The 22,700-nt window shown below is 40.6% G+C and overlaps 1 protein-coding gene across 27 annotated transcripts in view; it reads right to left on the bottom strand.

Annotated features, from left to right (window-relative positions):
* The window catches only part of LOC102134430 (zinc finger protein 431-like), a 53,769-nt gene that overhangs the window by 13,582 nt on the left and 17,487 nt on the right, over nucleotides 1-22,700 (bottom strand). For 5 of the 27 annotated variants that reach the window (XM_065536207.2, XM_065536200.2, XM_065536203.2 and 2 more), the window contains 2 exons: nucleotides 22,162-22,260; nucleotides 13,315-13,392 (listed from right to left, as the gene is read on the bottom strand). The exons of 2 other annotated variants lie outside the window; for them this stretch is intronic. In XM_065536207.2, coding sequence (XP_065392279.1) covers nucleotides 13,315-13,392; nucleotides 22,162-22,260 — 177 coding nt within the window. Of the gene's footprint in view, nucleotide 1; nucleotides 99-12,639; nucleotides 12,733-13,314; nucleotides 13,393-17,974; nucleotides 20,105-22,161; nucleotides 22,261-22,700 lie in introns of those variants that run through there. 20 more of the 27 variants (XR_012428637.1, XR_012428635.1, XM_074026593.1 and 17 more) reach the window with 9 other exon arrangements.

Here is a 22,700-nt window from a genome sequence, read left to right as displayed (position 1 = left end):
CCTTGTAATCCTAGCACTTTCGGAGGCCAAGGTGGGTGGATTGCCTGAGCTCAGGAGTTCAAGTCCAGCCTGGGGAACATGGTGAAACCCCATCTCTACTAAAAATACAAAAAATTAGCCAGGCGTGGCAGCATGCGCCTGTAATCCCAGCTACTCAAGAGGCTGAGACAGGAGAATGGCTTGAACCCGGGAGGTGGAGGTTGCAGTGAGCTGAGATCGTGCTATCGCACTCCAGCCTGGGCAACAGAGCGAGACTCTCAAGACAAAAAAAAAACAAGAAAGAAAAGAAAAAAATTGATAACATAATTGGAAGTGAAACACTTCTCAGCAAATGCAAAAGAACTGATATCTTAACATTCTCTCAGACTGCAATGAAATCAAATTAAAACTAAAGAGTAAGAAACTCACCAGGCATGTGATGGCTCAGTAATCCCAGCACTTTTTTTTTGAAACAGAGTCTGGCTCTGTCGCCAGGCTGGAGTGCAGTAGTGCAATCTTGGCTCGCTGCAACCTCTGCCTCCTGGCTTCAAGTGATTCTCCTGCCTCAGCCACCCAAGTAGCTGAAACTACAGGCACGCGTCACCACACCCGGCTAATTTTTTGTATTTTTAGTAGAGATGGGGTTTCACCATGTTGGCCAGGATGGTCTCAGTTAGAGGCCAAGGTGGGTGGATCACTAGAGGTCAGGATTCGAGACCAGCCTGGCAAACATGGTGAAACATACCATCTCTGCTAAAAATACAAAATATTAGCCGGGCGTGGTGGTGGGTGCCTGTAATCCCAGCTACTCGGGAGGCTGAGGCAGGAGACTCACTTGAACCTGGGTGGCAGAGGTTGCAGTGAGCCGAGATCGTGCCACTGCACTCCAGCCTGGGTGACAAGAGAAGAACTCTGTCTCAAAAAAAAAAAAAAAAAAAAATCAGAAATCAAAAAATTATTTAAAACCAATGAGAATGAATAGACAATGTACCAGAATCTCTGGCACACAGCTAAAGCAGTGTTAATGGGGAAATTTATAACACTAAATACCCAAATGAAAAAGCCAGAAAGACCTCAAATGGACACCCTAACATCACAACTAAAGGAACGAGAAAACCAAGAGCAAACAAACCTTAAAGCTAGCAGAAGATAAGAAATAACCAGATTCAGACTGGATATGAAGGACACAGAGACACAAAAAAACCCTTCAAAAAAAAAAAAAAAAAAATCAATGAATCCAGATGTTATTTTGACAAAATTAATAAAATAGATGCTAGCTAGACTAATAAAGAAAATAGAGATGAATGAAATAGACAATAAAAAATGATAAAAGGGATATCACCATTGACCCCATAGAAATAAAAACAACCTTTGGAAAGTACTACAAACACCTCTATGCACAAAAACTGGAAAACCTAGAAGAAATGGATAAATTCCTGGACACATCCATCCTTTCAAGTCTGAACAGGAAGAAATTGAATCCCTGAAAAGACCAATAACAAGTTCTGAAATACAGGCGGTAACAAATAGTTAATAGCCTACCAACCATAAAAAGTCCAGGACCGGATGAATTTATAGCTGAATTCTACCAGAGGTACAAAGAAGATCTGGTACCATTTCTTCTGAAACTATTCCAAATGACAGAATAGGAGGGGCCTCTCCTTAACTCATTCTATGAGACCAGCATCATCCTGATATCAAGACCTGGCAGATATACAACAAAAAAACAGAAGAAAACAAACAAAAAAGCCTTCAAGCCAATATCCCTGATAAACATCAGTACAAAAATTCTCAATAAAATACTTGCAACTGAATCCAGCAACATATCAAAAAGCTTATCCACCACAATCAAGTCAGCTTTATTCCCAGGATGCAAGACTGGTTCAACATACAAAAATCGATAAACATAATTCATCACATAAACAGATTTAAAGACAAAAACCACATGATTATCTCAATAGACGCAGAAAAAGCCTTCGATCAAATTCAACATCCCTTCATGTTAAAAACTCTCAATAAACTAGGTATTCATGGAACATACCTCAAAATAATATGAACTCTCTATGACAAACCCACAGCCAATATCACACTAAAAGAGCAAAAACTGGAAGCATTCCCCTTGAAAACTAGCACTAGACAAGGATGCTCTCTCACCACTCCTATTTAACATAGTATTGGAAGTTCTGGCCAGGGAAATCAGGCAAGAGAAATAAATAAGCGGTATTCAAACAGGAAGTCAAACTTCTGTCTGCAGAAGCTTGCAGATGACATGTTTGCAGACGACACGATCCTGGATCTAGAAAGCCCCATTGTCTCTTCCCAAAATCTTCTTCACCTAATAAGCAACTTCAGAAAAGCCTCAGGATACAAAATCAATAGGCAAAAATCACAAGCATTTCAATACACCAACAATAAACAAGCAGAGAGCCAAATCATGAATAAACTCCCATTCACAATTGCTACGAAGAGAATAAAGGAATACAGCTAACAAGGGAAGTGATATACCTCTTCAAGGAGAACTACAAACCACTGCACAAGAAAACCAGAGAGGACACAAACAAATGAAAAAGACAGAATCAATATTGTAAAAATGGCCATACTGCTTGAAGTAATTTATAGATTCCATGCTATTCTGACTAAACTACCACTGACATTCTTCACAGAATTGGAAAAAAAACTACTTTAAAATTCATATGAAACCCCGAAAGACCCCTCATAGCCAAGAGAATCCTAAGCAAAAAGAACAAAGCTGGAGGCATCATGATATCCAACTTCAAACTATGCTACAAGGCTATAGTAACCAAAGCTGCCTGGTACTGGTATAAAAACAGACACATAGGCTGGGTGCAGTGGCTCATGCCTGTAATCCCAGCACTTTGGGAGGCCGAGGCAGGTGAATCACGTGGTCAGGAGATCGAGACCATCCTGGCTAACACGGTGAAACCCCGTCTCTACTAAAAAATACAAAAAACTAGCCAGGCGAGGTGGCGGGCACCTGTAGTCCCAGCTACTTGGGAGGCTGAGGCAGGAGAATCGCTTGAACCCTGAAGGCAGATCATGAGGTCAGGAGATCGAGACCATCCTGGCTAACATGGTGAAACCCGTCTCTACTAAAGAAAATACAAAAAATTAGCCGGGTATGGTGGCGGGTGCCTGTAGTCCCAGCTACTCGGGAGGCTGAGGCAGGAGAATGGCATGAACCCAGGAGGCGGAGCTTGCAGTGAGCTGAGATCACACCACTGCACTCCAGCCTGGGTGACAGAGCGAGACTCCGTCTCAAAAAACAAACTAACAATAAAAACAGACACGTAGACCAATGGAACAGAGTAGAGAACTCAGAAGTAAGACTGCATATCTACAACCATCCGATCTTTGAAAAACCTGACAAAAACAAGAAATGAGAACAGGATTCCCTTTTAATAAATGGTGCTGGGAGAACTAGCCAGCCATAGACAGAAAATTGAAACTGGACCCCCTTTCTTACACTTATACAAAAACTAACTCAAGATGAATTGAAGACTTAAATTTGAAACCCAAAACTACAAGAACCCTAAAATAAAATTTAGGTAATACCATTCAGGACATAGGCGTGGGCAAAGATTTCATGATGAAAGTGTCAAAAGCAATTGCAACAAAAGCAAACATTGACAAATGGTATCAATTAAAGAGTTTCTGCACAGCAAAAGAAATTATCATCAGAGTGAACAGTCTACAGAATGGGAGAACATTTTTGCAATCTCTCCATCTGACAAAGATTAATATCCAGAGTCTACAAAGAACTTAAAAAAATTTACAAGAATAAAACAAAAAACCTCATTTAAAAGTGAGCAAAAAACAAGAAGAAACGCTTCTCAAAAGAAGACATTTATGTGGCCAACAAACGTGAAAAAAAGCTAAGTGCTCATTAAAGAAATGCAAATCAAAACTACAGTGAGATACCATTTCACGCCAGTCAGAATGGTGATTACTAAAAAGTCAAGAAACAACAGATGTTGGTGAGGCTATGGAAAAATAGAAATGGTTTTACACTTTCGGTGGGAATGTAAATTAGTTCAACTATTGTGAAAGCCAGTATGGCAATTCCTCAAAGACCCAGAACCAGATATACTATTGGACCCAACAATTCCATTATACTGAGTATATACCAAAGGAATATAAATCATTCTATTATAAAGATACATGGATGTGTAACTTCATTGCAGCACAATTCACAATAGCAAAGACATGGCATCAACCCAAATGCCCATCTGTAACAGACTGGATAAAGAAGATGTGGTACATATGCACCACAGACTACTACGCAGCCATAAAAAGGAACAAGATCATGTACTTTGCAAAGACAGAGATGGAGCTGGAAGCCATTATTTTCAGCAAATTAACACATGAACAGAAAACCAAACACCACATGTTCTCACTTATTAAGTGGAAGCTAAACAGTAAGAATACATGGACACATGGAGGGAAACAACACACACTGGAGTCTGTTGCAGGGATGGGAGAGCATCAGGATAAATAGCTAATGTAGGCAGGGCTTATCACTGAGGTGAGGGGCTAATAGGTGCAGCAAACCAACACGACACACGTTTACTTATGTAACAAACCTGCACATCCAGCACATGTATCCTGAAATAAAATTACATTAAATTAAATTTTATTTTATTTATTTATTTTGAGATGGAGTCTCGTTCTGTCACCCAGGCTGGAGTGCAGTGGCGTGATCTCGGCTCACTGCAAGCTCCGCCTCCTGAGTTCATGCCATTCTCCTGCCTCAGCCTCCCCAGTAGCTAGGACTACAGGCGCCCGCTACCACGCCTGGCTAAATTTTTGTATTTTTTAGTAGAGACGGGGTTTCACTGTGTTAGCCAGGATGGTCTCGATCTCCTGACCTTGTGATCTGCCCGTCTCGGCCTCCCAAAGTGCTGGGATTACAGGCGTGAGCCACCGTGCCCGGCCCATTAAATTAAATTTTTAAAAAATGAAACTGGTAATAGTAACTTTATATCTTTAAGTAGTCATTTTAAATATAAATTAATTAAACTACTTATTTAAAAAATATAATCTCAGAACTTTTGGAGGCTGAGGAATCTGATCACTTTAACTCAGGAGTTTGAGACCAACCTAGACAACAGGGCAAAAAAGTGTCTCTACAGAAAAAGGTACAAAAAACTATCTGGGCTTGGGATGGCAAATATTTGCAACCCAGCGACTCAAGAAGCTGAAATGAGATCATCTGAGTTTGGAAGTTGAGGCTGCAGTGAGTCGTGATCATGCCACTGCAAACCAGCCTGGTTGACAGAGTGAGACTTTATCTCAAAATTAAATAAATTTATAAAAAAAAAAAATTAAGATGGCTTAGTGGCTTAAGTTAAAAAGCATACAATTTGCTGTCTATAAGAGACTCGATTTAGCATTGAGTCAAATAGGTTGAAAGTATCCCAATGGAAAAAGTCTGTATTCCATGCAAGTAGTAACCACAATTGGGTGAGGTGGTAATTATTATATTGGATATAATATGTTTTAAGTAAAGTACTAGCATAGGACAAACACGATATTATATAATGGTCAGATGGGTCAATTTACCAGGAAGCTATAACTATCATATCTATGTATATGTGTACGTATATATAACATGAGGGTTCCAAAATATATAAAGCAAATTTTGGCAAAGGTGAAGCAAGAAATACATAGCAACACAATTGTAGAGATCAAGACGTCATTTGCAATAATAAGCAGAAAATTCAGATAAAAGATCAATAAGAAATCAGAAAGCAGACATTATAGACTGTTATTAGCTATTTTGCAAAAAGAGGAATACCTGAGTGTATAACTTATAAAGAAAGAAGGTTTATTTAGCTCATAGTTCAGCAGACCGTACAAGCAGGGTGTAACAGCATCTGCTTTCAGTGAGGGTCCCAGGAAACTTACAATCATGGTAGAAGACAAAGAGTAACTGGACATATCACATGGTAAGAGATGTCAAGCGTGAGGTAAAGGAGTCAGTTTCTTTAAATGAACCAGCTCTCATTTGAATTAATGGAGTGAAAGCTTTCTCATGACCAGGATGGTATGAAGGCATTCATGAAGAATTTGTCCCCATGACCCAAACACCTCCCACCAGGTTTCACATCTAACATTGAGGATTACATTGCAGAATGAGGTTTGCAGGACATAGACATCCAAACCATACCATAGACCAACTAGGCTTAACAGATAGGTATAAAACTTTTCAGTTAAAAGCAAGAAGCAACACAATGTTCTTATTTGCACCTGATGTATTCTGTTAAGACACATAACAAGTCTTATTAAATACCAGCTGGATGTGTGGTTGGTACCTACAATCCCAACAATTTGGAAGATGAAGATGGAAGGATCACTTGGGATCAGAAGATTGACACCAGCCTGACTAACATAGTGAGACCCTGTCTAGTGAGACCCGTTACTACAAATAATCAAAAATTAGTGAGGCATGGTAGTGCAAGTCTGTAGTCTCAGCTATACAGGAGGCTGAGGTGGAAAGATCACTTCAGACAAGGAGGCTGAGGTTGCAGTGAGTCAAATTTATGTCAGTGTACTCTAGCATGGGTGACAAATATGATCCTGTCTCAAAACAACAATAAATAAGAAGACCAAAATCATACACTGTGTGTTTTCTGATCAAACCTGAATAAAACTAGAAATCTAAAGCAAAAGTAAAACTGGCAAATCCAAGAATATCTAAAAATAAAACACATGGGTTGAGTGCAGTGGCTCATGCCTCCAATACTAGCATTTAGGAAGGCTGGGCACGAAGATTGCTTGAGCTCAGAGGTTCAAAACTAGCATGGATAACATAGGAAAATCCTGTCTCTAAAAAAATTAAAAATAAAAATAAAAGACATTCTTCAACATACTTTTGTTCAATGGTCAATAAAATTAATTTTGTTAAGATGCCAATACAAACTACAGTAGTAAACAAATTCAATATAAACTCTTTAAAAATTCCAGTAGTACAGTTTCATTACAGAAATCTTGTGTATGGCCAGGCACAGTGGCTTACACCTGTAATTCCAGCATTTTGGGAGGCTGAAGTGGGCAGATCACCTGAGGTCGGGAGTTCGAGACCAGCCTGACCAACATGGAGAAACCCAGTCTCTACTAAACATACAAAACTAGCCAGGCATGGTGGCACATGCCTGTAATCCCAGCTACTCGGGAGGCTGAGGCAGGAGAATTGCTTGAACCCAGGAGGCAGAGGTTGTAGTGAGCCAAGACAGCGCCATTACACTCCAGCCTGGGCAACAAGAGCGAAACTACGTCTCAAAAAAAAAAAAAAGAAATCTTGTCTAAAATTTAAAAATTTGATTATGAACTATAACCAGCCAAACACCCAGGAAAAAGAACAAAGCGGCATTATACTTCCAAATTTTAAAACATATTAAAAGCTAAAATAGGCCAGGTGCGGTGGCTCATGCCTGTAAGCCCAGCACTTTGGGAGGCTGAGGTGGGTGGATCACGAGGTCAGGAGATCAAGACCATCCTGGCCAACGTGGTGAAATCCCATCTCTACTAAGAATACAAAAATTAGCTGGGCATGGCAGTGCATGCCTGTAATCCCAGCCACTTAGGAGCCCAAGGCAGGATAAGCACTTGAACCCAGGAGGCAGAGGTGCAGTTAGCTGAGCTCACACGACTGCACTCCAGCCTGGTGACAGAGCTAGACTCCGTCTCAAAAAAAACACAAAAACTGGCCGGGCGCGGTGGCTCAAGCCTGTAATCCCAGCACTTTGGGAGGCCGAGACAGGCGGATCATGAGGTCAGGAGATCGAGACCATCCTGGCTAACACGGTGAAACCCCGTCTCTACTAAAAATACAAGAAAATTAGCCGGGCGAGGTGGCGGGCGCCTGTAGTCCCAGCTACTCCGGAGGCTGAGGCAGGAGAATGGCGTGAACCCGGGGGAGCGGAGCTTACAGTGAGCCGAGATCGCGCCACTGCACTCCAGCCTGGGGCACAGAGCAAGACTCCGCGTCAAAAAAAAAAAAAAAAAAAAAAAACACAAAAACTAAAATAACAAAAACAGTATGGTACTGACACAAAGGCAGATAAACAGATGAAAAAAATAGTGGAGACCCCAGAAATGAAGCCTTCTGTATGTGATTACATGATCTTCCACAAAGTTACCATGAGCACACAACAGAGAAGAGATAATCTTTTCAAAAAATAATGCCATAAACTGGGTAACACTGATAAAATAAAGTTGAATCATTTCCTTGAACCATATATAAAAAATATTTTATTTGCTGGTTTTTTTTTTGAGACGGAGTCTTGCTCTGTCACCCAGGCTGAAGTGCAGTGGAGTGATCTCGGCTCACTGCAACCTCCGCCTCCCAGGTTCAAGTGATTCTCCTGACTCAGCCTCCTGAGTAGCTGGGATTACAGGCGCCTGCCACCATGCCCAGCTAATTTTTGCATTTTCAATAGACACGGGGTCTTACCATGTTGGTCAGACTGGTCTCGAACTCCTGACCTCGTGATCTACCCGCCTCGGCCTCCCAAAGTGCTGGGATTACAAATGTGAGCCACCGTGCCCGGCCCTATTTGACTTGATTGATTTTTTGAGCAATGGAGTCTCACTCTATTGCCCAGGCTGGAGTGTAGTGGCGCGATCTCGGCTCACTGAAATCTTCACCTCCCAGATTCAAGTGATTCTCCTGTCTCAGCTTCCCAAGTAGGTGGAACTACAGGCACGTGCCACCACGTCCGGCTAAGTTTTGTATTTTTTAGTAGAGAGGGGGTTTCACTGTATATTGGCCACCCTGGTCTTGACCTCCTGACCCTCATGTGACCTGCCCACCTTGGCCTCCCAACAAGCTGGGATTACAGGCGTGTGCCACTGCGCCCACCCTATTTTTTTTTTTTTGAGTAGGAGTCTCATTCTGTCACCAAGGCTGGAGTGCAGTGGCATGATCTCGGCTCATTGCAACTTCCACCTTCCAGGTTCAAACAATTCTCATGCCTCAGCCTCCTGAGTAGCTGGGACTACAGGTGCACACTAGAACGCTGGGCTAATATTTCTATTTTTAGTAGAGATAGGGTTTCCCCATATTGGCCAGGCTGGTCTCCAACTCCTGACCTCAAGTGATTCACCTGCCTCAGTCTCCCAAAGTACTGGGATTATAGGCGTGAGTCACTGTGCCTGGTCAAAAAGTATTTCAAATAAAATGCTTAGACATAAACAGAAAAAACAAAAAACTAGCCAATCTCTTAGAAAAAAAAAACTTGACGTGGGTCTTGGCATCATTTCCTAAGATACGACATTAAATGCATATGCAACAAAGGAAAGAACAGAAACATTTAACTACACTATACTTCAGAATTTCTGCACATTAAAAAAAAATTCAATAGACTGAAAATGTCTTCTAGGAAATGGGTGAAAATATATGGAAATTACAAGTGATAGTTAATATTCAGAATATATGAACAACTCTTAAAACTGAACAATAAAGTTGAATAACTTGATTTAGAAATGAAAAAGTAAGGCCGGGCATGGTAGCTCACTCAGGTAATGCCAGCACTTTGAAAGGCCGAGGTGGGTAGATCACGAGGTCAGGAGTTCGAGACCGGCCTGACCAAGATGGTGAAACCCTCTCTCTACTAAAAATACAAAATTCAGCCAGGCGAGGTGGTAGGCACCTATAATCCAGCTACACGGGAGGCTAAGGCAAGCTGAGGTAGGCTGAGGCAGGAGAATCGCTTAAACCCAGGAGGCAGAGTTTGCAGTGAGCAGAGATTACGCCACTGCACTCCAGTCTGGGCGACAGAGTAAGACTTCGTCTCAAAAAAAAGAAAAAAGAAGAAATGAAAAAATAATTTTCATCAAAAAATATACCCAAATGGGAAAAAGAAATTTGAAAAGAAAAGCAAAATTAATGATTTGCAGAGAAACACATACAAATAAAAATGAGGCCAAGTGCTTGCCTCACGACTGTAATCCCAGTACTTTGGGAGACCAAGTCAGGTGGATCACCTGAGGTCAGGAGTTCAAGACCAGCCTGGCCAACATGGTGAAAACGCCGTTTCTACTAAAAATACAAAAATTAGCCAGGCATGATGGTGGACGCCTGTAATCTCAGCTACTCAGGAGGCTGAGGCAGGAGAATTGCTGGAATCCAGGAGGCGGAGGTTGCAGTGAGCCACTGTGCCACTGTACTCCAGCCTGGGTGACAACAGTGAGACTCTATCACAATCAATCAACCAATCAATAAAATGAAAAAACAAAATTGCCTCACACTCATTACAATGGCCACTCTACATTTTTTTAAAACACCAAATCTGTTGATGATGCAATGAAAATAAAACCTGTGTTGATTGTTGGTAGAAAACAAGGATGCAGCCATTATTTTAAAATGTTATAAATGCTTCTTAAATAATTAAAAATAGAATTATCATCAAATAGAGCAATCCCACTTATGAATATATTTCCAAAATATCCAACACAGGACCTGGGACATATTTGAACATCCATGTTTATTGTACCCGTATTCACAAAAGCCAAAAGGCAGAAGCAACCCAGGTGTCTCTTAATTTATAAACACATCAAAAATGTAACATATACATTCAGTGGAATATTATCACAGAAATCAAAGATTATCAAATATTATAATTAAATCAAATATTATCAAAGAAATCTTGTCACATTTTAAGATAAACTTTGAAAATATTATGTCACGTGAAATAAGCCCAAAACAAAATGATGAAAACTATATGATTCCACTATGTATATGAGATATCTTAAGTAGTCACACTTTAAACAGAAAGTGGAAGGCTGTTTGTCAAGGGCTGAGGAGAGGGTAAAATGGGTTCTTGTTACTTAAATGGATACTGAGTTTTAGTTTACAAGATGTAAAATTTCTACTTTTGCATAACAATGTGAATATATTTAACATGACTGAAATTTACAGCTTCTTTTTGACACAGGGTCTCACTCTGTCACTCAAGCTGAAGTGCAGTGGCACAATTATGCCTCACTTCAGCCTCAAACTCCTAGAGTCAAGTAATCCTCCCCTCAATCTCCCAAACAGCTGGGACCACAGGTACACACCACCATGCCTGGATATTTTTTACAATTTTTGTAGAGAGGGAATCTCTGGATGCTGCCTAGGTTGGTCTCAAACTTTTCGGCTCAAATAATACTCCTGTCTTAGCTTCCCAAAATCCAGGGATTACAGATGTGGGCCACCACCATGTCTGGCCCTGAAATGCGCACTTAAATAGGTTTAAGATGCTAAATTTTATGTTATGTGTTTTTACTGTTTTTTCTTCTCTTTTTTTGAGACGAAATCTCGCTCTGTCACCCAGGCTGGAGTGCAGTGGCATGATCTTGGCTCATTGCAACCTCTGCTTCGTGGGTTTAAGTGACTCTCCTGCCTCAGTTTCCTGTGTAGCTCAAATTACAGATGTAGGCCACCATGTCCAGATAATTTTTGTATTTTTAGTAGAGAGAGGGTTTCATCATGTTGGCCAGGCTGGTCTGGAACTCCTGATCTCAAGTGATCTGCCCGCCTCAGCCTCCCAAAGTGCTGGGATTACAGGCGTGAGCCACCACGCCAGGCCTGTTATGTGTTTTTACAACAATTAATTTTTCTAAAGGAAAAACGGAAAAAATACTGAATTATAAATCTTCTCAAAAATTACCTTCAAATCACAAAAGTGTTTCTCTCACACAAAGGAAATATATATTCATCATTAGACACAGGGAGAAAATAAGACATAATGAAAATATTTCCATGTCTACTCACTTAGACAAAATAGCCACTGAAAATCAGCTACGAAAATATATACAAGATAAGCCATAACCAATATTGGGGTCATATTTATAGATAAACACACACATATATAATCTGATAGTGACAGACACATGGCTGATTTATCTCTTAAACATCACATTGACTTAAAGTATACAAACAGACTTGCAGATTGGCTAAAATTATATAAGAAAAACTAAAAAACAAAATAAGCTAATATTAAGAAACCTACACTGAAAAACACTAATACGAAAACTGCACAACAGTAACAGACATGTTTACTCATAAAATCTGGTATGCAATATTAATATGCTATTAAAAAAGAATTGTCTGGATCACTACAATATTTGACTGTGTACTCATGGAAGGCATGTATTTCGAATAATTGGCATGCACTATGTGGCAGTAAAATTTCACAGAATATGCAGTATAATTATAAATAGAATATACTGAGAAACTTTTAATAAATAAGCATGTAAAAAAAGTGATAATTTTTATGTTTTAAATATATGCTATTCTTACACAAAATGAAACTGCTATAATCCAATTTCAGAAGCAAAGAATAGCATTACACTGCTAAATTAAAACTTATATTTTTCAAACTAGAGTTAGAGCCTCTGATATGTAAAACAAATATTTAGAAAATTATGTTATCATTTAGATATATGCTGAAGAAAGTGGTTGAAAATCCTGTAAATCCTTTTTACCTGCAGCAAACTTAAGTAACCATTCTAGTAATATGGAGTGCCTACCAATTATCTAATTTACTTCAGGCATAACATGTACATTCTAGCATATTGTCCTAAATTTGAAAAGGAAAGCAAAATTAATGATTTGCAGAGAAACATATAAAAATAAAAATGAGGCCAGGCACTTACCTCCTGACTGTAATCCCAGCACTTTGGGAGGCCGAGTCAGGTAGATCACCTGAGGTCAGGAGTTCAAGACCAGCCTGGCCAACATGGTGAAATCTAAAATTACAGACAAGTTTGAAATGGAAAATAGAAAGTAAAAATGTATGGAAAGAGTAACATCAGTGACATGAAAAAATAAAAGGTGCTGTATTTGATTATCCTCACCACAGCAAAAAAAATTTTCAGTCATCCCTGACAAAAAATGCCTTTATGAGACAGTCAGGCATCAAGGCTCACATCTGTAATGACTGCTACATGGTACATTGAGGTTGGAGAATTGCTGCAGGCCAGGATTTCAAGACCAGCCTGGATGATTAACAAGATCCCATCTCCAAAGCAAATGCCTTTAGAAGAGCTTTGAGACCCAGGGAGAGAGATGTGACAGCCTGCTAAAGCCCAAGATTGAGAAGTGTTTTTTTTTTTTCAGAGGACAGGCACTTATTCACGTGGGAAACTACGGGACCCCTGGTATTGGCTACACACCAAGAAATGGCCCACCGAACTTAGTCCAACAGAGAATTCTGAAGTTACTCTGTAACCATCCCAAACTCCTCCCAGTTACAGTCTAAGAGAGGTCCTGCCCTTCCAGAGACCTGGAGGAAGACACCCATTTGCAGCCATGCAGACAGGTCTACAGACCTTGGTTTTTACCGTGGTCCCTGAAGCAGTTCAGTGACTCAGTTCCAGCTCTCAGCCACAGTGCATGACCAGTTTTGCCTAAATAGAAATCCACACAGTGACCTGGGGAAATCCTCTTGGTACTCAGTGAAAGGCAAATCCATTCACATCCTGATATAAGGGCTATTATGTATGGAGCTGACTGCAGAAACTGCCCTAGTGTCTGCCCTACAGATCAAAGTCTTAAAGAATATTCACTCTGTCCAGAAATAAAACGGAAATTACAACTACCCAAGCCCTTTGTAACAAACCGTCTAAAGGTGGATGCTAGCGCAGACCAAGCAGTCCTATGACCGAGCTACAACCCCTCTTCACTACAAACCGAGAGGGCATAACATCACCCTAGGGACACAACAGAAAAAGATCTTTACCTCCTGAAACCTGTTTACAAAACCTAAGGAGCTGTTTGCTCCTGCAAATTCACAGATACCAATATAAAACTACATTGTGCCCATTGTCAATGTTTCTACTTTAATGTAGCACTGAAAGTGTGTGGCACAAAAATTAGTCAAAAACATTTTGAAAAAGCCATTGGAATTGAAGAGAATAAGTAAAAAGTTGCATTTTGTGGATCGTGTGATCTTATATAAAAATAACATAAACAGTACATTAAAATTAGTGTAAAAAGCCAGGCATGGTGGCTCACACCTGTAATCCCAGCACTTTTGGGGGCTGAGGCAGGCAAATCATGAGGTCAGCAGTTCAAGAACAGCCTGGCCAACGTAGTGAAACCCTGTCTCTAGTAAAAGTACAAAAAAAAAAAATAGCCAGGCATGGAAGCAGGCACCTGTAGTCCCAGCTACTTGGGAGGCTGAAGGAGGAGAATCATTTGAACCCAGGAGGTGGAGGTTGCAGTGAGCCGAGATTGCGTCATTGCACTCCAGCCTGGGTGACACAGTGAGATTCTGTCTTGAACAACAACAAAAAATTGTCTAAACTAGCCGGGCGCGGTGGCTCAAGCCTATAATCCCAGCACTTTGGGAGGCCGAGACGGGCGGATCACAAGGTCAGGAGATCAAGACCATCCTGGCTAACACGGTGAAACCCCGTCTCTACTAAAAAATACAAAAAACTAGCCGGGCGAGGTGGCGGGCGCCTGTAGTCCCAGCTACTCGGGAGGCTGAGGCAGGAGAATGGCGTGAACCCGGGAGGCGGAGCTTGCTGTGAGCTGAGATCCGGCCACTGCACTCCAGCCTGGGCGACAGAGCGAGACTCCGTCTCAAAAAAAAAAAAAAAAAAAAAAAATTGTCTAAACTAATAAATACAGTCAGTAATTTAGCAAAATATAAAATTAACATAAAAGTTATGGTGCCATACACTTAAACTATCTGATACAATAGAGAAAGAAAACAATCTTATTTTATAATAGTATTAAAATAATAAATTTCTCAAAACCAATTTAACCAAGAAGGTAAAAAATCTTTTTTTTTTTAGATCATACCTTTTTTTTTTTTGAGACGGAGTCTCACTCTGTCACCCAGGCTGGAGTGCAGTGGTGCGATCTCAGCTCACTGCAAGCTCCGACTCCTGGGTTCACACCATTATCCGGCCTCAGGCTCCCGAGTAGCTGGGACTACAGGCGCCCGCCATGGCACCCAGCTAATTTTTTGTATTTTTAGTAGAGACAGGGTTTCACCGTGGTCTCGATCTCCTGACCTCGTGATCCACCCACCTTGCCCTCCCAAAGTGCTGGGATTACAGGCGTGAGCCACCACACCCAGCCTTTTATTATACTTTAAGTTCTAGGGTACAAGTGCACAACATGCAGGTTTGTTACATATGTATACATGTGCCATGTTGGTGTGCTGCACCCGTTAACTTGTCATTTACATTAGATATATCTCCTAATGCTATCCCTCCTCCCTCCCCCACCCCATGACAGGCCCTGGTGTGTGATATTCCCCACCCTGTGACCAAGTGTTCTTATTGTTCAATCCCACCTATAGGTGAGAACATGCAGTGTTTGGTTTTCTGTCCTTGTGATAGTTTGCTCAGAATGATGGTTTGCAGCTTCATCCATGTCCCTACAAAAGACATGAACTCATCCTTTTTTATGGCTGCATAGTATTCCATGCCGTATATGTGCCATATGTGCCACATTTTCTTAACCCAGCCTATCATTGATGGACATTTTGGGTTGGTTCCAAGTCTTTGCTATTGTGAATAGTGCCGCAATAAACATACGTGTGCATGTGTCTTTATAGCAGCATGATTTATAATCCTTTGGGTATATGCCCAGTAATGGGATGGCTGGGTCAAATGGTATTTCTAGTTCTAGATCCTCGAGGAATCGCCACACTGTCTTCCACAGTGGTTGAACTAGTTTACAGTCCCACCAACAGTGTGGAAGCATTCCTATTTCTCCACATCCTCTCCAGCACCTGTTGTTTCCTGACTTTTTAATGATCAACATTCTAAACGATGTGACATGGTATCTCATTGTGGTTTTGATTTGCATTTCTCTGATGGCCATTGATGATGAGCATCTTTTCACGTGTCCATTGGCTGCATAAACATCTTCTTTTAAGAAGTGTCTGTTCATATCCTTTGCCCACTTTTTGATGGGGTTGATTTTTTTCTTGTAAATCTTAAGTTCTTTGTAGATTCTGGATATTAGCCCTTTGTCAAATGGGGAGACTGCAAAAATTTTCTCCCATTCTATAGGTGGCCTGTTCACTCTGATGGTAGTTTTTTCTGCTGTGCAGAAGCTCTTTAGTTTATTTAGATCCCATTTATCTGTTTTGGCTTTTGTTGCCATTGCTTTTGGTGTTTGTCATGAAGTCCTTGCCCATGCCTATGGCCTGAATGGTAATGCCTAGGTTTTCGAGGGTTTTTGTGGTTTTAGGTCTAACATTTTAAGTCTTTAATCCATCTTGAATTAATTTTTGTATAAGATGTAAGGAAGGGATCCATTTTCACCTTTCTACATATGGCTAGCCAGTTTTCCCCAGCACCATTTATTAAATAGGGAATCCTTTCCCCATTTCTTGGTTTTGTCAAGTTTGTCAAAGATCAGATGGTTGTAGATGTGTGGTATTATTTCCAGGGGCTCTATTCTGTTCCATTGTTCTATATCTCTATTTTGGTAGCAGGATCATGCTGTTTTGGTTACTGTAGCCTTGTAGTATAGTTTGAAATCAGGTAGTATAGTTTGAAATCAGGTAGCGTGATGCCTCCAGCTTTGTTCTTCTGGCTTAGGATTGTCTTGGCAATGTGGGCTCTTTTTGGGTTCCATATGAACTTTAAAGTAGTTTTTTCCAATTCTGTGAAGAAAGTCATTGGTAGCTTGATGGGGATGGTATTGAATCTATAAATTACTTTGGGCAGTATGGCCATTTTCACAATATTGGTTCTTCCTATCCATGAGCATGGAATTTTCTTCCATTTGTTTGTGCCCTCTTTTATTTCATTGAGCAGTGATTTGTAGTTCTCTTTGAAGAGGTCCTTCACATCCCTTGTAAGTTGGATTCCTAGGTATTTTATTCTCTTTGAAACAATTGTGAATGGGAGTTCACTCATGATTTGGCTCTCTGTCTGTTACTGGTGTATAGGAATGCTTGTGATTTTTGCACATTGATTTTGTATCCTGAGACTTTGCTGAAGTTGCTTATAAGCTTAAGGAGATTTTGGGCTGAGACAATGGGGTTTTCTAAATATACAATCATGTCATCTGCAAACAGGGACAATTTAACTGCCTCTTTTCCTAATTGAATACCCTTTAGTTCTTTCTCTTGCCTGATTGCCCTGGCTAGAACTTCCAACGCTATGTTGAATAGGAGTGGTGAGAGAGGGCATCCCTGTCTTGTGCCAGTTTTCAAAGGGAATGCTTCCAGTTTTTGCCCATTCAGTATGATATTGGCTGTGAGTTTGTCATAAATAGCTCTTATTATTTTGAGATACATCGCATCAATATCTAGTTTATTCAGAGTTTTTAGCATGAAGGGCTGTTGAATTTTGTCAAAGGCCTTTTCTGCATCTATTGAGATAATCATGTGGTTTTTGGCTTTGGTTCTGTTTATATGATGGATTATGTTTATTGATTTGCTTATGTTGAACCAGCCTTGTATCCCAGGGATGAAGCCCACTTGATCGTGGTGGATGAGCTTTTGGATGTGCTGCTGGATTCGGTTTGCCAGTATTTTGTTGAGGATTTTTGCATCGATGTTCATCAGGGATATTGGTCTAAAATTCTCAGTTTTTGTTGTGTCTCTGCCAGGCTTTGGTATTAGGATGATGTTGGCCTCGTAAAATGAATTAGGGAGGATTCCCTCTTTTTCTGTTGATTGGAATAGTTTCAGAAGGAATGGTACCAGCTCCTCTTCGTACCTCTGATAGAATTCAGGTCTGAATCCATCTGGTCCTGGACTTTTTTTGGTTGGTAGGCTATTAATTATTGCCTCAATTTCAGAACCTGTTATTGGTCTATTCAGGGATTCAACTTCTTCCTGGTTTAGTCTTGGGAGGGTATATGTGTCCAGGAATTTATCAATTTCTTCTAGGTTTTCTAGTTTATTTGCATAGAGGTGCTTACAGTATTCTCTGATGGTAGTTTGTATTTCTGTGGGATCGGTGGTGATACCCCCTTTATCATTTTTTATTGCATCTATTTGTTTATTCTCTCTTTTCTACATTAGTCTTGGTAGCAGTCTATCGATTTTGTTATCGTTTCAAAAAACCAGCTCCTGGATTCATTGATTTTTTTGAAGGGTGTTTTGTGTCTCTATCTCCTTCAGTTTTGCTCTGATCTTAGTTATTTCTTGCCTTCTGCTAGCTTTTGAATGTGTTTGCTCTTGCTTCTCTAGTTCTTTTAACTGTGATGTTAGGGTGTCAATTTTAGATCTTTCCTGCTTTCTCTTGTGGGCATTTAGTGCTATAAATTTTCCTCTACACACTGCTTTACATGTGTCCCAGAGATTCTGGTATGTTGTGTCTTTGTTCTCATTGATTTCAAAGAGCATCTTTATTTCTGCCTTCATTTCGTTATGTACCCAGTAGTCGTTCAGGAGCACGTTGTTCAGTTTCCACGTAGTTGAGCGGTTTTGAGTGAGTTTCTTATTCCTGAGTTCTAGTTTGATTGCATTGCGGTCTGAGAGACAGTTTATAATTTCTGTTCTTTTACATTTGCTGAGGAGTTCTTCCAACTATGTGGTCAATTTTGGAATAAGTGTGATGTGGTCCTGAGAAGAATGTATATTCTGTTCATTTGGGGTGGAGAGTTCTGTAGATGTCTATTAGGTCCGCTTGGTGCAGAGCTGAGTGCAATTCCTGGATATCCTTGTTAACTTGCTGTCTCATTAATCTAATGTTGACAGTGGGGTGTTAAAGTCTCCATTATTATTGTGTGGGAATCTAAGTCTCTTTGTAGGTCTCTAAGGACTTGCTTTATGAATCTGGGTGCTCCTGTATTGGGTGCATAACTATTTAAGATAGTTAGCTCTTTTTATTGAATTGGTCCCTTTACCATTATGTAATGGCCTTCTTTGTCTCTTGATCTTTGTTGGTTTAAAGTCTGTTTTAGAGACTAGGATTGCAACCCCTGCTTCTTTTGTTTTTCATTTGCTTGGTAGATCTTCCGCCATCCCTTTATTTTGTGCCTATGTGTGTCTCTGCATGTGAGATGGGTCTCCTGAATACAGCACACTGATGGATCTTGACTCTTTATCCAATTTGCTAGTCTGTGTCTTTTAATTGGAGCATTTAGCCCATTTATATTTAAGGCAAATATTGTTATGTGAATTTGATCCTGTCATTATGATGTTAGCTGGTTATTTTGCTTGTTAGTTGATGCAGTTTCTTCCTAGCATTGATGGTCTTTACAATTTGGCAAGTTTTTGCAGTGGCCGATACTGGTTGTTCCTTTCCATGTTTAGTGCTTCCTTCAGGAGCTCTCGTAAGGCAGGCCTGGTGGTGACAAAAATCTCTCAGCATTTGCTTGTCTGTAAAGGATTTTATTTCTCCTTCACTTATGAAGCTTAGTTTGGCTGGATATGAAATTCTGGGTTGAAAGTTCTTTTAAGAATGTTGAATATTGGTCCCCACTCTCTTCTGGATCTCTTTCTGCCAAGAGATCTGTTAGTCTGATGGGCTTCCCTTTGTGAATAACCCGACCTTTCTCTCTGGCTGCCCTTAACATTTTTTCCTTCATTTCAACTTGGGTGAATCAGACAATTATGTGTCTTGGAGTTGCTCTCCTTGAGGATTATCTTTGTATTTCCTGAATTTGAATGTTGGCCTGCCTTGCTAGGTTGGGGAAGTTCTCCTGGATAATATCCCACAGAGTGTTTTCCAACTTAGTTCCATTCACCCCATCACTTGCAGGTACACCAGTCAGATGTAGATTTGGTCTTTTCACATAGTGCCATATTTCTTGGAGGCTTTGTTCATTTCTTTTTACTCTTTTTTCTCTAAACTTCTCTTCTCACTTCATTTCATTCATTTGATCTTCAATCACCGATACCCTTTCTTCCACTTGATCAAATCAACTACTGAAGCTTATGCATGCATCATGTAGTTCTCGTGCCATGGTTTTCAGCTCCATCAGGTCATTTAACAACTTCTCTACACTGTTATTCTAGTTAGCCATTCGTCTATCTTTTTTCAAGGTTTTTAGCTTCTTTGCGATGGGTTTGAACATCCTCCTTTAGTTCAGAGAAGTTTGTTATTGCCGATTGTCTGAAGTCTTCTTCTCTCAACTCGTCAAAGTCATTCTCCAGGCAACTTCGTTCCATTGCTGGTGAAGAGCTGCGTTCCCCTGGAGAAGAAGAGGCACTCTGATTTTTAGAATTTTCAGCTTTTCTGCTCTGGTTTCTCCCCGTCTTTGTGGGTTTTTGTTGTTGTTGTTGTTGTTGAGATGAAGTCTCGCTCTGTCGCCCAGGCTGGAGTGCAGTGGTGCAATCTCAGCTCACTGCAACCCGGCCAAGGTAAAAAATCTTTACAATGAAATATATAAGATATCAATGAAAGAAATTAGAGAAGACAAAAATAAATTTAAATATATTTTATGTTGGCCGGGCATGGTGGCTCACACCTGTAATCCCAGCACTTTGGGAGGCCAGGGCGGGTGGATCACAAGGTCAGGAGATTGAGACCAGCCTGGACAACATGGTGAAACCCTGTCTCTACTAAAAATACAAAAATTAGCACAGCATGGTGGCGCATGCCTGTAATCCCAGCTATTAGGGAGGCTGAGGCAGCAGAATCACTTGAACTCGGAAAGTGGAGGTTGCAGTGAGCCGAGATTGTACCAGTGCACTCCAGCCTGGGTGACTGAGACTCTGACTCAACAAGACCAACAAAAAAATTCATGTCTATGGATTGAAAGAATAAATATTGTTAAAGTACCATATTATCTAAAGTAATCTATACATTCAATAAACTTCCTATCAAAATTCCAGTGGCATTTTTTTCACAATAGGAAATACAGTTTTAAAATTTACAAGAAACTACAATAAACTTCAAATAGCCAAAGAAGTCTTGAGAAAAAAATAACAAAGCAGAGAGACAGGACATCATAATTTATAATGTCAAACTATACTATAGTAATAAAAACAGGATGGAATATGTAGAAAAACTAACAAGAAACCCCTAATGGGGGCCGGGCGCGGTGGCTCACGCCTGTAATCCCAGCACTTTGGGAGGCCGAGGCGGGTGGATCACAAGGTCAGGAGATCGAGACCACGGTGAAACCCCGTCTCTACTAAAAAAATACAAAAAATTAGCCGGGCGCGGTTGTGGGCGCCTGTAGTCCCAGCTACTCGGGAGGCTGAGGCAGGAGAATGGCGTGAACCCGGGAGGCGGAGCTTGCAGTGAGCCGAGATCGCGCCACTGCACTCCAGCCTGGGCGACAGAGCGAGACTCTGTCTCAAAAAAAAAAAAAAAAAAAAAAGAAACCCGTAATGGAACAGAAACCACTACTCTCACATATTTCAGACAGGATGCAAAAAGAGAACTAAAAAATAATTTAACAGAGTTTTTCAGCCAGGTGCAGTGGCTCACATTTGTAATCCCAGCACTTGGGGAGCCCAAGGTGGGTGGATCACTTGAGGACAGGTGTTCAAGACCAGCCTGGCCAACATGGTAAAATCTCTACTAAAATATCTCTACTAAAAATACAAAACAATTAGCTGGGTGTGGTGGCAGGCACCTGTAATCTCAGCTACCAGGAGATTGAGGCAAGAAAATTGTCAAACCCAAGAGGTAGAGGTTGCAGTGAGTCAAGACCACGCCACTGCAATCCACCTGGGCAACAAGAGCGAAACATGAGCAAATATTTGATGTTTGTGTGTTCACCCAAGGAAAAGGAGAAAGAGAATTTAAAAGCATAAAACAGAAGATGCCCTTTAGTGAGAGAAAATTTTAAGAAAATATTTAGTGTTCCCAGAAACTATATGCTTTGCAACACAGATTCCCAAATCACATTGTAAGGACTGGGTTGCCCTTTTTTTTTTTTTTTTTTTGAGACAGAGTCTCGCTCTGTCGCCCAGGCTGGAGTGCAGTGGCCAGATCTCAGCTCACTGCAAGCTCCGCCTCCCGGGTTCACGCCATTCTCCTGCCTCAGCCTCCCGAGTAGCTGGGACTACAGGCGCCCACCACCTCGCCCGGCTAGTTTTTTGTATTTTTTTTAGTAGAGACGGGGTTTCACCGTGTTAGCCAGGATGGTCTCGATCTCCTGACCTCGTGATCCGCCCGTCTCGGCCTCCCAAAGTGCTGGGATTACAGGCTTGAGCCACCGCGCCCGGCCTTTTTTTTTTTTTTTTTTAACCTTTGTACCTCTCACCTGTGTCATCTCTTGTGTTCACTCTTACCTACCTGGGGATTCATCCACCATCTCATGTCTCTTCATATTCCAGGGCTCTTTTTCTTGCTCCAGACTGGTGATTGGGTCTTGCTTAGAGATATCAATACCTGCTTTATTAAAAATAAATAGCATAAATCTTGCTTATATTCTCCAGTTACCAACCTAGTACTGTGCTCAGTAAAAAGGATGTAATAGAATATTCTAGAAAATTAATCCCAAACTACTAATTAATGAGACACATCTCTAACTATTTAGAAAATATTTTAAATTTATAGGTCCTTAATTTTACTACCTGGTACTCATGAATCAAAAACTGATGGTGGAAAATAGATTTTAAGATACGGGCAATGATATTTTATGCCACCAAATTTCTGGAATTACCACTAATCTAGAGTGAAGGATGCAGACCAGCTCAGGAATGTGGAAAGTTCAGGTCAAGATGAAACATGTTGAAGAAATTCTTTTCTACAGACAAATCATCAAGATTTTCTTGAAAACTGGGATCAGAAACTCATTTATACAAAGCATAAATTACCAAAAAAAAAAATTC

Source organism: Macaca fascicularis, chromosome 19, assembly GCF_037993035.2.
Source record: "Macaca fascicularis isolate 582-1 chromosome 19, T2T-MFA8v1.1".
NCBI lineage: Eukaryota > Metazoa > Chordata > Mammalia > Primates > Cercopithecidae > Macaca > Macaca fascicularis.
Note: the sequence above shows the minus strand (reverse complement) of the source record. Positions and strands in the feature narration are given on the sequence as shown.